This window comes from Nycticebus coucang, chromosome 20 (assembly GCF_027406575.1).
Source record: "Nycticebus coucang isolate mNycCou1 chromosome 20, mNycCou1.pri, whole genome shotgun sequence".
NCBI lineage: Eukaryota > Metazoa > Chordata > Mammalia > Primates > Lorisidae > Nycticebus > Nycticebus coucang.
In genome coordinates, this window is record NC_069799.1 from 35,246,433 (window position 1) to 35,263,471 (window position 17,039).

General features: G+C 42.2%; 1 protein-coding gene and 1 non-coding gene across 3 annotated transcripts in view; one reads left to right on the forward strand and one right to left on the reverse strand.

The window, feature by feature from the left end:
- The window catches only part of LOC128572814 (zinc finger protein 43-like), a 246,565-nt gene that overhangs the window by 31,332 nt on the left and 198,194 nt on the right, over window positions 1–17,039 (reverse strand). Inside the window, exon 1 of one of the 2 annotated variants that reach the window (XM_053572926.1) lies at window positions 11,498–11,671. The exons of the other annotated variant lie outside the window; for it this stretch is intronic. Coding sequence (XP_053428901.1) covers window positions 11,498–11,500 — 3 coding nt within the window. The 5' untranslated portion in view covers window positions 11,501–11,671. Of the gene's footprint in view, window positions 1–11,497; window positions 11,672–17,039 lie in introns of those variants that run through there. 2 annotated transcript variants of the gene reach the window in all.
- LOC128573224 (small nucleolar RNA SNORA2/SNORA34 family) lies at window positions 12,068–12,204 on the forward strand. Its single transcript, XR_008376380.1, has one exon. It is a non-coding gene; the product is annotated as a small nucleolar RNA SNORA2/SNORA34 family (small nucleolar RNA).

The window sequence follows — 17,039 nt, forward strand, 5'->3', positions numbered from 1 at the left end:
TCCCTTAGGTTGCTTCACTGAAAAGATCAACTAATAGTTATGGTAGATTAATAAAAGAATGGTTTATTTTGGGTGGCGCCTGTGGCTCAAAGGAGTAGGGCGCTGGCCCCATATGCCAGAGGTGGCAGGTTCAAACCCAGCCCCAGCCCAAATGCAAAAGAAAAAAAGAATGGTTTATTTCCAAATACTATGCCCATGGGGGGAACGACAAGAATGATTTTCCAAAGTCTCAGTGATAGTCAGTGGCTTTTCAAGATGCCTTTTAGAAGGGAGGGGAAAGAGTGGGGGAAAGTACAGATGCAGCATTTGGTTGCTAGGGGGAATGTGTGTTGATGGGTGGAAACAGACTGAGAGACAGGTCTTGAGCTTCAAATGACCTTAGGGCCAGGTCTATGTGATAAGGATTCCAGTAGCCCCTTTTCTGATTCTAAATCCGGATACTCAGGTTTTAGAGAGGAGAAGCAAATGCTTTCTCATCAAAAATGACCTTTTGACTGAAAATATTCTTTATACGAAGAAATCATATTTTGGGGTGAAATTTACTTAGCTCCTTCAGTACACCCACTCAAAGAAAAAAAGATAAAAACAATTTGTTCAATGAAATGGAATATATCACTACATATTTAATTCCCTTTCCTGAACTCCAGTTCTGTCTTGCATTTTCAGGAAAATTTTTTAAGTTCTAGTCATATATTGTATTTTTCTCTCTCTTTTTTTTTTTGAGACAGACCCTCAGCTATTACTCTGGGTAGAGTGATATGGCATCACAGCTCACAGCAACCTCAAACTCTTGGCCCTCAGTGATTCTCTTGCTTCAGCCTCCCAAGGAGCTGGGACTACAGATGCCCACCGCAACGTCTGGCTATGTTTTGGTCATAGTTGTCATTGTTGTTTGGCAGGCCGAGGCTGGATTCAATTCTGCCAGCTCTGGTGTATGTGGCTGGTGCCTTTGCTGCTTGAGCTACAGGTGCCGAGCCTGATATATTGCATTTTACACTTAATGAAAAATTGAAGCTGAAATAAAGAAACAAAGCTTTTCAAGGTTCACTGGTGACTGAAATGCAGACATGCCTCAGTCAAGTAAGGTATCATCCTATCTAATCCTTAAGACATCCTCCCACCCTCACCCTCAGCCTGCTCACAGAATTGTTCAATGGCCACCCACCCAGGAGAAAGTGCGCCCTAACATTCAATGCATATGAAGTGTGAACTGTGTTACAGGGTTTTTTTTTTTTTGGTTGAGACAGAGTCTCACTTTGTCATCCTTGATAGAGTGCAGTGGCTTCATAGCTCACAGCAAATCCAAACTCCTGGGCTCAAGTGAGTCTCTTGCCTCAACCTCTCTATTAGTTGGGACTATAGGCACCCATCACACTCCCAGCAATTTTTTTGTTTGACAGAGCTGGGCCATGTTCAAACTCACTGGAGAATGTGGCCCGTTCACTAACCATTGAGCCACAGACGCCCAGCCTGTGTTGCAGGTTTTCAAACGACCTTGCTGGGGATTGGTTATCCTTATCTTTTGAGATAATTTTCCTCCTTTGAAACATTTGAGAATCCAGAAGGTAAAAATAATTTGTGCATTTTCCCCGAATACCAGTACTTCATTGACTAACAGTAATGTGTCCCAGAAATGAAAGCTGAGCCTGGTATAAAAAAACTTCAAGTCCCAGTGGCTTAGCTGTTTACATGAAGGGTATACTAAGAGACTGCTCTCAAACAGAAAGGCATTCATATACTCCCAAGAGAGGCTCCATCCCCGTACCTCAGGTTATCGACGGTACAGGTATGTCACATGAATTGGAATTTGTGAACACTCCAGTAAACATGGATGCAATGGGCATCTCGGGTCATCCTCAGACAAGTGTAAAGCTCTCTGGACCAACTAAAGACAGAAGGGTGGCTGAGGACACATTACCCTGTACAGTTACCAAGAGAGGATTCTCAGGAAGGATGAGGTCTAGGAGAACAGGTCTTCTCAAGAAGACCACAAGGATACACCTGCAAGGGCCTCTCCATGGTGACTCAGCTGTTAGGAATTTGTAGACTTAACTTCCTGGGACCTGAAAATTTCCACTTCTGTGAAATCCTCTAATTCTGTGGGGGCTGAAACAGCATCTCTGCGTGATTTGAAGTGACCAATGAGAAAGGTACCCTGAAAGTTTTCCACTGGAGATAAATAGGGAAATACCAAACCAGTTGGAGTGTGGCCATTTTGAATTCTATGCCATAAGCTTCGCCAGCTGAAATAAAAGCTTTTTCCTCTTATATACGGTGTTTGGGTGCTGTTTCTCTCCATTAGGCCTCATCTTCCTGCAACATTATCAAAGCGGAATCTCAATGCAAAGACATTCTGACAAGGAGTATGTGCCTAGGCAATACAGAAGGAGTAAAGGCACCAAGATTTTGACCACAGAGTGTCATGGGATTATTGTCTGCTTTCTTCTTATGAGACATGTTCAGAAACTTATAAAAGCCAAAAATTTAGGCTCAGCTTCTGTAGCTCAGAGGCTAGGGTGCTGCCCACATATACCAGAGCTGGAGGGTTTGAACTCAGCCAGGGCCTGCCAAACAACAATGACAACTACAACCAAAAAGTAGCTGGATGTTGTAGCGGGTGCCTGTAGCCACAGCTACTTGGGAGGCTGAGGCAAGAGAATTGCTTAAGCCCAAGAGTTTGAGGTTGCTGTGAGCTGTGATGCCACCACACACTATTGAGGGTGACTTAGTGAGACTGTCTCAAAAAAAAAATGTAGAAAACAATCACCCACTTTTATATAAAGAAATGACAAATAGTGGGTGGACCCTGTAGCTCAAGCGGCTAAGGTGCCAACCACAAACATCAGAGGTCGTGGGTTCGACTCCACCTCCAGCATACCAAACAACGTCTTACTATGTTGCCCTCAGTAGAGTGCCGTAGAATCAAGGCTCACAGCAACCTCCAACTCTTGGGCTCAAGCGATTTGGTTTCCTCAGCCTCCCTAGTAGCTAGGACTTACAGGTGCCCACAACAATAACCAGCTTTTTTTTGGTCTTGTTGTTGCGGTTGTCATTGTAGTTTAGCTGGCCTGGGCTGGGTTCAAAACCGCCACCCTGGGCGTATGTGGCTGGCACCCTACCCACTGAGCCATGGGCATGGCCCTTAACCTGGTATTTCTTAAAGGTCAGTCCAGGGACAGTTGGTACCTCCCCGTCTGTTTTTCAGGTAGTTTAGTCAACCAAGAAGTCAGTGAGTACTTTCCCATCTATCTTGGCAGGGAACCAGACTTACTCCATTTTGTTGAAGGATTGTGGCCAGAAAATTTGCCAGGAGTTAACTGGTATTTTTCCACCTTAGTCTAAGCCTAACAACATAGAAGAGTTAGGTTGAGGAAACAAGAGTGGTACATTTAGATTCAATGTGCCATACTTTTGGAAAATGTGGGGAAAATGCAAGTCTCCCTGTTGAGTGTTAAAATATACAGCATGGAATTAGGCTGAAAGGGTTCTTGAGCTTTTAGTTCCTAAGTTAGGAACTATAATACAACTCAAATTTATGTTATACATTACTAATTATAGAATGTTTGGTCTTTACAGTGAAATAATACAAAAATTAGAGGGGAGGGGCGGGTGCCGTGGCTCACACCTATAATCCCAGCACTTGGGATGCCAAAGTGGGTGGGCTGCCTGAGCTCAGGAGTTCAAGATCAGCCTGAGCAAAAGCAAGACACTGTCATGAAAAAAAAAAATTAAAAACAGCTGGGCATTGTGGCTGACACCTGTAATCTCAGCTACTTGGGAGGCTGAGGCCAAAGGATCGCTTGAACCCAAGAATTTGAAGTTGCTGTGACCTAAGATGCCACCACAATCTACCCAGGGTGACCAAGTGAGACTATGTCTCAAAAAAAAAAAAAAAATTAGAGGGGAGGTGAGAGGGAGATTGGTGTGCTCTCACCTAAGGGAGATTCACCACACAAACACAAACAATATTAGCTAATCATTTCTACGCTCATATTAATCTGAAATTTACAAAAAAAAAGTGGAGTTGCAAAAATTAAAGGATGATAAATATTTTTAGTGTTTAAATATATATTTTGCAGCCGGTGTCTTGCTCCATTAACCCAGAGTGCAGGAATGTCATAGCTCACAGCAACCTGCAAATCCCGGGCTCAAGCAATCCTCATGTCTCAGCCTCCCAAGTGGCTGGGACTACTGGCCCAGCACCACCACCACAATACCATGCTAACTTATCTATTCTCAGTAGAGACAGGATCTTGCTCTTATTCAGGCTGATCTCCAACTCCTGAGCACAAGCAATCCACCCACCTCAGCCTCCCAGAGTGCAGGGGCAGGGATGGTAGACATGAGCCTTGGGACTCGGCCTCTTTGTATATATATTATCATTTTCAATTCTCTACAAGTGTGTGTGTGTACATATATATATATATATATATATATATAGACATATATATGCATATAAATTCATAGTTTTTCAGTAAGGACTAAAATCTCTCAGCCGGCCTCCTTTCTCTTGCCTCCAGCTCCCTCACCTCTTTTCGCAAACCATTAAAAAACCCAACAAATCAGGGTGGCACCTGTGGCTCAGTGAGTAGGGTGCTGGCCACATGTACCAAAGGTTACATGGCGGGTTCTAGCCTAGCCCTGGCCAAACTGCAACAAAAAATAGCCGGGTGTTGTGGGGGGGCCCCTGTAGTGCCAGCTACTTAGGAGGCTGAGGCAAGAGAATTGCCTAAGACCAAGTGCTAGAGGTTGCTATGAGCTGAGATGCCATGCCACTCTACCGAGGGTGACAAAGTAAGACTCTGTCTCTAAAAAAAACCCCAACAAATCAAACAAAAGAAAACACAAATTCTTTCTCTTTACATTTCCTGAGCTGTTTTCTCTTTCAGTATTTGTTCCTTTAAGCCTCCAGTGATTCCTGAGTGTCCCACATGAAACAAGAGAGTATCAAAAATCGCCTAAGGACTGGAAGCACCTAGAAAAATGTTTGTGTTCAAACTTTGCTGAGAAAAAATGAACCCACCATTCACACTCACAGTAACTTGTGAATTAGGATGCAATGACACCCCACTCCCCTTAAATCCAACTACCCCTTTGACCTTAGCCTGGGCATTCTTCCTTTCTTTCTTTGGGATACTAAACGTTCCCTCTTCCCACTGCTATTGTCGCAGGAAGATGAGGCCCAACCAAGAGAAAGAGCACCCAAACATTGTTTTATAAGAGGAAGGGCTTTCTTCACCACCCCAGAGCTTAAGGCATAGAAGAAATCCACATAGCCATGCTCCCCAACTGGCTTGGTCTTTCCCTTTTTATCTCCAGTCAAAAATTTCTAACCCATAGGTACTTTTTCATTGGCCAGTTGAATCAAATGGGAGATGCTATTCAGCCTCCACAGAACTACAGGATTTCACAGAAGTGGAAAGTTCTAAGTTCCAGGAAGGGAAGTCTACAAATTCCTAAGAGCTGAGTCACCATGGAGAGGACCCTTCAGGTGTATACTTGTGGTCTCCTTGAGAAGACCTGTTCTCCTGGACCTCACCCTTCTTGGGTCTCCTCTCTCACTATATTCCCTTTACTCACTCCCTGCTCTCTGTTCTCTCTCATGGCTTCCACCCATCTCTAACATAAAATAAACTTACACATTTATATCCTAATCTGGATATAAACAAAGTCTTTTCTCACACTATGTGTAGGACAAACTGAGGAACTGAGCTTTTTCACACCACTTGAAATCACCTGTAGTGAGAAGTAGATGGAGTCAGCCAGGCCAGGGCCTACAGGACAAAGCTGGTCTGGTGGTTTAGATCCTACAAGACCTTCCCACCTGTCTCCCACGCTTATTGTTTTGTAAATTTAGCTCCCACCCTGAAGATGCCCATCTTGAATCTTTCAGAAATTAACTTTGTAAATGTCAGAGTTATCACTGAATTGGAAATGTCAGAGATTGTCACTGAGTTGTGCGGTTTCTTATTTTAAATAAGGGTTATTGTGGTCTTTGCTTTGGGAGGATTTATAGATTAAACTTTGAATTGGAAATGTTAGAGATTGTCACTAGTTGTGTGCTGTTTATTACTTAAAGTTAGTTAATGTGCCCTCTGCTGTGAACCATTATGCATAAATCTCTAATTTTGGAAATGTTAGAAGAGAACAGTATTGGAGAGGCTACTCTCACTGTTCTCCAGAATCACTGGCCTTCTGACCAAGTTTGAGAACCTCTCCCTGTCTCTGCATACCCGCTAACAGTGACAGGCAGCCAGACCCTCCCATAACAGTCTCTCTGACTAATGCAGAGGCCCAGGGAAAACCTTCCACTTAATTCTATGAAGGTTTCCAGGATATCAACTCACACATGGAAAATTAATAACAGAAAAGCATACAAACTTATTAATGTACTACATATGTGGGGAATCATAGAGAGATTACCCCAACCTCCCACTGGGGTACAGAAGCTTAATACTCGTTTTCCTAAAAGAAGAAAGACATGGGAATATAGACCATTTTCTTGAAAAACAAATCTGAATGAACCTGAGGCAGATGCTGAGGAAAAAGCCATTCTCCAAGGGTGGGTAGATTTGCGAACTGCAGCAGATAAGGAGGTAACAGGAAAAATATAGAAGGCAACTGTTTTTATTTTGGGAAGATGCTTTCTTTGTTACATAAAGACATTTTAGAGAGTCCATCCCTGATAGAATCAGGTGTACCCGCCCAAATAGACCTGCCCCAGCCCAGGTGGGACTGACCTGCCCAGGCAGGGTCAGACTCACGTCCCTCCCAGGAAATAAACATGCTGCCAATGCTGCCCCTCCCCCGACCCTTTAAATCCCCATGGCCATAACCCACGTGTGGAATTCCTTTCCTGATTTCACCCCACCTGCATCCAGGTGGAATAAAAGCCACATTGACCACATACACTGGGCCTCCGTTGTCCTTTCATCTCACGCCTCAGGATAATCTTTCATCCTCAGGTCCCTAACCTCTCAATCCCTCTTCTTGTGGTGAGGGGAGAAAGACTAGGTTATAAGGGAATTAATATTCAGGCTTATTTCCAAAAAGCTTTCCATTTTCAAAAGCACTCACCATGCTTATACTACCATTTTTAGAAGAATTTTCTGCTCCCCAACATTAACTTAGTAGGAAACAAAATTTAGGCTTAACCAATCACAAACTGCCAATTCTCTTCTAATTACTAAAAAAGATTTTCACCTAGATAGTCCAAACAAGGTCAATGCATAATTGTAAACAATCAGTTCTTGAATTTGGTTTTGTGTCACTTTTTTTTTTAAGGGTCTCACTTTGTCACCCTCAATACAGTGCCATGGTGTCACAGTTCACAGTAACCTTAAACTCTTGGGCTCATGGGATCCTCTTGCCTCAGCCTCCCAAGTAAATGGGACTACAGGCTCCTGCCACTGCCACTATGCCCGGCTATTTTCTTTCTTTCTTTTTTTTTTTTTTTAAGAGACTGGGTCTCCCTCTGGTTCAGGCTGGTCTCCAATGCCTGAGCTAAAATAATCCACCCAACTCAGCCTTCCAGAATGCTGGGATTACAGGCCTGAGCCACCATGCCTGGCCAAGTTTGTTTTCTTATGTACCATGTGAGAGATTTTCCTTCAATCACCCCCCAACTCAACCTACCCTGGACTCTCCAAACTACAACTTATGGCTGAGAATCCATAATTGCAATTTGTCTGTTACACAGACATTTTAGAAAATCCACCTCCACACTTGTGGTGAGGGGACCAAGACTAAGTTATAAGAGACTTAATATTAGGGCTTTGGTTCATCTTTCTTAACTGGAATTTAATGGACTTGGAATGGCGATTCTAAAAGAAATCAATGGGTATTGTTTGAAAGAGAAGAAAAATAAATGACTTCTGTATTATTATTTGTCATTTTTATGAGAAATTTCAATCATCGGCCAGGTGCAGCTGCTCATGCCTGTAATCCCAGCACTTTGAGAGGCCGAGGGGAGCACACTGATTGAGCTCACGAGTTGGAGACCAGCCCCAGTGGGAGGTTGGGGTAATCTCCCTATGATTTCCCCACATATGTGGTACATTAATAAATTTGTATGCCTTTCCTCTTATTAATTTGCTATGTTTGAGTTGGTATCCGGAAACCTTCAAAGAATTAAGTGGAAGGTTTTCCCTTGGCCTCTGCATTAGTGAGAGAGCTTGTTATTGGAGGAAGAGGGTCTGGCTGCCTGTCACTGTTAGCCAGTATGCAGAGAGAGGGAGAGCTTCTCAAACTTGCAAAGGCAAGACCCCGTCTCTACGAAAAACAGAAAAACTGAGGCAAGTACCTAACTTCGTACCTAAGTTTATTTTTATTTTGGGGGGAGACAGAGTGTCACTCTGCTGCCCAGGCTAGAGTGCCATGGGTGTCATAGCTCCCAGCAATTTCAAACTCCTGGGTTCAAGCAATTCTCCTCTCTTAGCCTACCAAATAGCTGGGATTACAGGTTCCTCCGTGACCTCCCACTAATTTTTCTATTCTTAACTAGAGATGGGTTTTACTCTTGCTCAGGCTGGTCTCCAAGCAATCCACCCACCTCGGCCTCACAGAGTGCTAGGGTTATAGGCATTGTGGTAGAGACAGACACCCCGTCTTTTTTAGCTATTTGTGAACTTAGAATGCCCTTGAAAAAGCCTCAAAATGAATTGTTATCACTGGTCTGGACTTTCAGCAATGCCTAAACAACACAACACAACACTGAACCATTAGGTGATTGGGGTTATTGGGGATCAAAAAGCTCAAATGTATATGCAGAAAGTGAAATTTCTTGGTTTTCAGCTAGAGCCTAGACAAGGTAGCCTATTACAAAATAGAAAAAAAGGCTTAGCACCCACACATATGCACTGAGGCTGACGGGTTCAAGCCCAGCCCGGGCCAGCTAAACGACAATGACAACTACAACAAAAAAATAGCTGAGCATTGTGGCAGGCGCCTGTAGTCCCAGCTACTTGGGAGGCTGAGGCAAGATAAGCCCAAGAGTTGGAGGTTGCTGTGAGCCCTGCTGCCACCACACTCTACCAAGGGTGAAAAACTGAGACTCTGTCTCTAAAAAAAAAAAAAGATAAGCAGGCTCGGGGCCTGTAGCTCAAGCAGTTAAGGCACCAGCCACATACACCTGAGCTGGCAGGTTTGAATACAGCCGGGGCCTGCCAAACAACAATGATAATTACAAACAAAAAATAGACAGGCATTGATTGTGGCAGGCGTCTGTGTTCTCAGCTACTGAGGCTGAGGCAAGAGAATCGCTTAAGCCCAGGAGTTGGAGGTTGCTGTGAGCTGTGTGATGCCATGGCACTCTACCCAGGGCCATAAAGTGAGACTCTGTCTCTACAGAAAAAAAAAAATAATAATAATAATTCCTTACTTAAATGTAACTTAACTTCCTTTGTACCTTATGCCAATAGACACACCAAGCAACCCCAAAGATAGTTAATACAAGGCACTTAGGCCTTTCCATACATCCCTGCTACAACACAGGGAAAACTCCTTCCCTAAGCTTAACCCCTTTTCTACCCTGGGTACAAAAATGTAAGTCCAACCAGTCTAAAGTAATTTAAGATATTACACTCCCTGAAAACTATCACAGCCAACTACACCATTTTAACCCTGATAAATACACCACTTTAGTCATTTGTGTCATATCAACACTAGCTATTGGACTCAATCTGAAAATTAGTCCATTGTCCCGTGCCATCCTCAAGGCCCTTAATACAACTTCTCAAGCCATAAATGCTCTGAGCATTGAATTAAAATAAGTACGAGAAGCTATCCTAAAAAAAAAAAAAAAATCAAGCAGTCATTAATTATTTATTATTAAAACACAATCATAGATATAAAAAGTTAAAATATATACTGCTTCAATTTATCTACCAGTTCCCAACCCGTTAAAAACAAGTTAAATGTATAAAAGATATAGTCCAAATAAAACGATCAAGATTTTTTAGAATATCCAACACTTCCTAACACATTGTTATAATTACCTAAATCCAAATCTAAAGTTACTCTCTTGTATTATGAGCTTCTTAATGTTACAAATACCATTGTACAAATATATACCATTCATAATGTACCTGATGTTTCACAAATTTCAGAAAACAAAATCAAACAGCAGGGCCCTCATGTCAATTTAACCATAACAATTATTTCCATTTGAAATCAATTTCATAGATTCGAAAATAGAATAAACAAAAGTAAAGAATCTGGTAGACACAGACACCCCCCACAACCTTTCTTAGCTATTCCTGAACTGAGAATGCACTTGAAAACGTAGGAACGGTAAGTCAGTCAAACAGGCCAAACCAGAAATAGGGAATAAAGATAATCTTGAAAAAAACCAAGTAAGTAATGAAGCACTATAGAACAACTTAATAGCAGGTTTAATGATGTTGTTTCGATGATTTTCTCTGATGGTTTTTTAATTGTTGTATGTAATTAACTTGCCTAAATGTTGTTAATCAGATATGTAAAATATATTTTAGTATACTTTTGAAATTATTCTCTATATAAATTATTAAAATTTGTTACATAGACAAAACAACATTTAAAAAATTGGCTGCACCTGTGGCTCAAAGGAGTAGGGCGCCGGCCCCATATGCTGGAGGTGGTGGGCGGCGCCTGTGGCTCAAAGGTGTAGGGCGCCGGGCCCATATACCAGAGGTGGTGGGTTCAAACCCAGCCCTGGCCAAAAAAAAAAAAAAATTATTCTCGGGGAGGCACCTGTGGCTCGGTGAGTAGGGCGCCGGCCCCATATACCCCGTCCCGACCCCGGCCAAACTGCAACAAGAAATAGCCGGGCATTGCGGCAGGTGCCTGTAGTCCCAGCTACTCGGGAGGCTGAGGCAAGAGAATCGCCTAAGCCCAAGAGCTGAAGGTTGCTGTGAGCAGTAATGCCATAGCACTCTACCGAGGAGGAAAAAGTGAGACTCTTGTTCCCCCCCCCCCAAAAAGAAAAAAATTGCTCTCGGTATTCTCCGGAATTGCTGCCCTTTCCCATTATAAAGTCTTTTCACGAATCATCTCCCTGTCTCCATGTTTAACTACGACAGGCAACAGAGCCTCTTTCTGTTCACCAACACCGTGAGCCACCGCGCCTGGCCCTAAGTTTACGTTTAACAGGAGAATGGAGGGACTGGGGGGTCCCAGGGACTACAGCCCCTCCCGTGAACAAGCCCCACACTCCCAGCTGGGATTCTTCCTCAGGACCTTTCCATTGTCATCACCCGGGCGCTCCAGGCACAGCTGCTCAAATAGAACTCTGGGCGGTGGTCTGATTAATGCTCCGGGAAGGGGCCGTAGCAACAGAGTCCCTGCTGCCTGCCCCTCTCCGCCTTTTGCCTACAGGGGTCTGAGGGACAACGGTGCCAGTGGCAAACTTCACTCTGAAGACTGTAAAACTGAAGTGAAATTGCCCAGGCGGCCACAGTCACTTCCGGCTCCGACTTCGCCCCTCCCCCTCTCTGAACACCCAGTCTCCAGTACTCACCATTTCCCAGCTTCCGGGATATCCCGTGTAGTCCCTACAGATCTCCTAGTACCTGCAGCTCACAGGTTGACAGAGGCTATTGCAGAGTCATCTGGATCGTCCAGGAGTTGCAAGAGTTGAAGAGGGGATCCCAGTTGAGCTCCGGGCAAGAGAAAAACACTGCAGATCTCTCAGCCGGCTCCTTCTTTCTAGCTGATCATCTGATTGGACAGTTCATACTGGAGCATCCCTGATTGGATAGGGTCTCAGGACCCACCTCTCTGTACTTGAGTGACAGCACTGCCATAGAACAAGAGACTGAATGAGGCCAGAACGTTAACAGTTTCAATTCAACATAGCACTCTTTTTTTTTTCTTTCGTTTTTTTCATCAAGGGCAGGGCCCATGACTTTATTCACCTGGATATTCCAGGTCCACTGCTAGACACTGAGTACCCTGTTTCCCAAATTTCGACTGAAGGAATGAAAATCTCTTTACTGAGTGTTTAGTTTGTGCTAGGCTTGGGCACCTCCTGTTTAAGTTAGAAGTTAGACTCTGCCTGGAAGGTATTTTCAACAGACACCATGATGTCTAGGTAAAAACACGCACAGCACAGTTTGCTGAAGCTGTTGGTTTCAAGCAGGAGCCTAAAGAATTATCTTTCTATGGTCTGTTGGCCATTTCAGACCTTTAGAAATGTAATGGTCAATTCATTAGAAAGAAACAGTATGAGTCATTGGTGATAGATGTAGACCAGTATGTATTTCTACTCTTCATACTGGGGTTCCAGAATATCCATAAAATATTATTATATTTATCTCAAGAAGATATGTAAGTTATTCATTAGAATTATAATGCTGTTAAATCTTAATTACAGTCTCCCAAAATTACTGTGGGTTTTTACCCAAAATAATAAGATAATTCTAAAGTATTAAAAATAAAAAAAAACATGCACAGCAGGTGGTGCCCGTAGCTCAGTGGGTAGGGCGTCAGCCACATATGCTGAGGCTGGCTGGTTCGAACCCAGCATGAGCCAGCTAATATCAACAATGACAACTGCAACAAAAAAATAGCCGGGCGTAGTGGCTGGCGCCTATAGTCCCAGCTACTTGGGAGGCTGAGGCAATAGAATAGTTTAAGCTCAAGAGTTAAAGGTTGCTGTGAGCTGTGATACCACAGCACTCTACCAAGGGCGACACAGTGAGACTCTGTCTCAAAAAAAAAAAAAAAAAGCATGCACAGCAATAACGTAGTCACTTTATAGAATGAACGACACTTGGAGTTCCAAGCAAAGGCTATAGCAGTTCAGAGAAGGGTGAAATTATCTCTAGTCTCCAGTGAGGGGGGCGGCATTGCAGGAGTCTTCATGAAGGAGGTGGTATTTAAGCTCCCAACTCATAGTCACCACATAAGGGTGTATGGCACATCTCCTGGATGGAAGGCTGAGGTACAACATGGGCTTTACCTGTAACAAACTCTGCCTGAAGGATATATGTAGTTAGCCCTGAATATAAATTATATTCTTTCATTAATTTTAATTGCATATACATACATAAGTCTTTAGATATACACACAATAAATGTTTTGCACTCATGGAAACAACATATTAACAGTTATATTTCTTTTTGGTGAAAAGTCATATCCAGGGTGGACATAATTTTCATGTGCAATTTAAAGTAGTTTACTATTTAGACTTAAAACTTCACCAAAAAACAAAATCGTATGAGGTTTCCCTCTTGTCCTGTTCTATGTCTCTGAGCTTGACTTTGTGACTGAGTGGGAATTTTCTCCTCAGTCTCCACCATACGGAGGGCATGTTTTGTTGATAACAGGTCAGGTGGCTGGTCTGGAAAGACCAGGTGTCCAAAACAGTAAGATTCTAGGCAGCACAATGTGTGTACTGACCGTATCAAGCTCTGAGGAGTGAGTTTTTGTCATTCTCTATTCTAATATAAATCTATTTCTGAGAGCTTAATTTGGGGAATCTTGGAAATGGCCTCTTCTTTGAAGAGGCATTGGACCTTATAAAAAGGCAATGAAGTGAGTCGCTTTTAGAACAAATATACTGTTGTAGTTAAATGGCCAAAGATAGATTCCTTAACCTAGAAAATCTCCTTAATCTGAAGAAATTTTTAGAGAGCTCTCATCTTAATCAATTGCCTTATTTATATTTATAAAAAAATCAAATTGAAAGAAAAACATCAGTGTTATGGCTAGCCTTAAAAACTCCCTTAAAAAAAAATGACAAGCAGAAATCTGAATTAGAGCAAAAGATAAAATCTATCTCCACCTTAAGCCCCCTTCCAATTTATACTCCTCTCTATCTTCAATTACCTGTCCCTGATTCCCCAGGAAATCTTTTTCTTCTTTTTTTCTTTTTTTTTTTTTTTTTTTTTTGTAGAGACAGAGTCTCACTTTACCACCCTCGGTAGAGTGCCCTGATGTCACAGGACTCACAGCAACCTCCAGCTCTTAGGCTTCTGTGATTCTCCTGCCTCAGCCTCCCGAGCAGCTGGGACTACAGGCGCCAGCCACAACGCCCGGCTATTTTTTGGTTGCAGTTCGTCTGGGGCTGGGTTTGAACCCGCCACCCTCGGTGTATGAGGCCAGCACCCTACTCACTGAGCCAGAGTCACCCAGAAAATCTTTTAAACAATAAACTGGGCCCTGGCTCCCTCCCTGACATGAATGGCTGGCCCCTGTCCATATTCCTGTTTTGGGGTATCAATGGCCACATTTGTATCCCATTAGTAACATGTTTGTAATTTGAGGGAAAAAACATGTTTGTAATTTGAGGGGAAAAAAAAAAAGAGAGAAACACACAGTGAAGCCCACCCTGTTGGAAACTGTGCTTTTAGCATTTGAAAAAAGGATACAAGAGACTACCTGGTAACTATGTCTCTAGAGAGATTGAGAAATTTGTGTGAACAGAAATAACTCAAATAACTCAAACCTTGTTCAGGTGATTGTGGAATCCTTTAGATAAAATTAATTTTAAACCTGTTATTAAAGTTCAAATGTTTGAAGATTATAAAATTTCCACCTCTATAATATTACTAAGTTTGCTAAATTCAACTATGAAATTATGTTCTTGATTTTAAGCCTCTGAATTCTGAGAGGCCTAACAGCATGTCCCTCCCACACTTAGGCCTGCAACTGCAAGAGTCCAGCCCACATAGTCACTTCTCTACTCCAACTTTACCCTCCGACTACCTTAAGAAAAATTGGATGTTCTAGTTTCCTACTTTCTGTCTTCAAAGTGAAGGGACCCCCCTTAAATGACTCCAGTGTGCCCCCATAAGGAAGTAAAGAAAGTTAAAAATTAGAAATGGGAAACTGAGGTAATGAGCAACAGGAAGCTGGCTGCCTTCCTGGCGCTACTGTAATTGGCTAACCTAGTGTCCAGTTTAAAATTGTTCTGTTTTCCAAATTGTATAATTATTCTGTTTCCCCCTTGCATAATTGTTCTGTTTTCCCTCTTGTGTGAATTGCTACATAACTGCATGTGCCATAAACTGCTTCTGTTTCTGTAAAAGTGGTTAACTTGCTCTCTTGCCAAACTTCATGCAGCCCCTGATTGTATAGATAATTTATCCTACATAAACGCTTCTCTTTTCATGGCCAGTACTGCTCCCTCTGTATCCACCTAGAGGGGCAGTTGGTTGGCCAACCTAATAAAGACTCCTAAATTGGCATCAATTTATTGTCATCCTTGGTGGTCTTTTAATCTCACACTCTGTAACACCTTAAACTCTGCACCTGGTAAAGGAATTAAAACACAGGTTCTATCCTTTATGACTATCTTTAATGTCATGTGACCATGTGAAACTTTGGGAGACATGAAAAAATATCAGAAAAAAAGATTGTGTCATGGTTTTGTTACTGAAATGTCTTCAGTGAGTCCTTGATTTGGGGAATTTGAAAATTGAGCCCACGGACCACAGATCAAGAATAAAATAGAATTTTGTTGAAAGGAAGGGCATGCAGGGAGAATGGAAAGTGCCAGAGCTACTGGCAGTGGGGAGGAAACCCAAATCAGAGGTCTCCAGCATGAGTCCTTTGTCTAGGGGTAAATAATTGGTTCCAAGAAATATTTTGATCAGGACTTGGTAAATGGAAAAACACATTTACAAGCTGAATGTTTTAAGAAATGAGTAAGTGCAGTCCCTCCTCTTTGGCAAGGTTATTAGATCTTTGCAGTTTTAATCTAGGGAGGGGATTATGGTGTGTGCTCCCTACTCAGGATGGAGTTATCCAAAATGTTTGGGACTGCTGTAGTCATAACTTTGCTAGGGCTCAGAGAGTATGACCTGCAATGTTGTTTGTGCCTTGAGATAGAAGTCTAATTTCTGAGCTTACCTGAGCCTGAAAAATGGAGGTTCCCTTTCTAGCCCTAAGTAGAAAAATCCCATGTCAAAGTTATATTCCATAAAATATCTCTCATTTGTAAAATGCAATAATTTACTTGTTTAGATTATTGGGGAGGGCGGTGCCTAAGGCTCTGTGAATAGGGTGCCAGCCCCATATACCAAGGGTGGTAGGTTGAAATCCAGCCCCAGCCAAAATGCAACAACAACAACAAAAATAGGTGGGCAGGCTTGGCGCCTGTGGCTCAAGTGACTAAACGCCTGCCACATACACCTGAACTGGCAGGTTCAAATCCAGCGTGGGCCCATCAAACAACAATGACAGCTGCAACCAAAAAAATAGCCAGGCATTGTGGCAGGTGGCTTTATTCCCAGCTACTTGGGAGGCAGAGGCAGGAGACTCGCTTGAGCCCAGGAGTTAGAGGTTACTGTGAACTGTGATGCCATGGCACTCTACCCAGAGCAACAGCTTGAGGCTCTGTCTCCAAAAAAAAAAAAAATAGTTGGACATTGTGGTGGGTGCCTGTAATCCTATTTACTCGGGAGGCTGAGGCAAGAGAATCACCTAAGCCCAGGAGTTGGAGGTTGCAGTGAGCTGTGAGGCCATGGTGCTATCCTAAGAGTGATAAAGTGAGATTCTGTCCCTAAAAAATAAATGAATGAATAAATAAATAAATAATCAGGGAAATGAAGTCTTTGTTGAAGAATAAGATTCTTGTCTTTTAAACCTTCTAATTATCACTTTTGCCAAGTAAATAATCAATTTAATAGTAAACTATAATCCTGTTTTATAAAAAGTTGATTTTTGAGAGTAAGAGAAATTATACAGAAAGAAAAATGGCATTGTATAAGAAAAGGACATTGTGTGGTAAATTTTATCCTGAAACAAAATGATTAATGAAGAAAAAAGTGAAAGGCAGAACAAAAGTTAAAGAAAGTTTAAAATATTTATAGATTGTGCAGGTTAAATAAAGCTCATAAAAAGAAATTTGTGAAGGAATTTTCCTGTGATCCAGTTAACTATTTATTTCCCATAAAATCTTTTTAGCTTGTAGTCTTAAGCTTTTAATATTTGACAAATCTTCAAAATCAAAACTCTAACTTTATTTCTTTTTAAAATATAAAGACCACTAAAAGTCTGAAAAAGACAAATTAGGTTTAGCTGGTTTATTAAAAATGTATAGGAAACATTGTCAA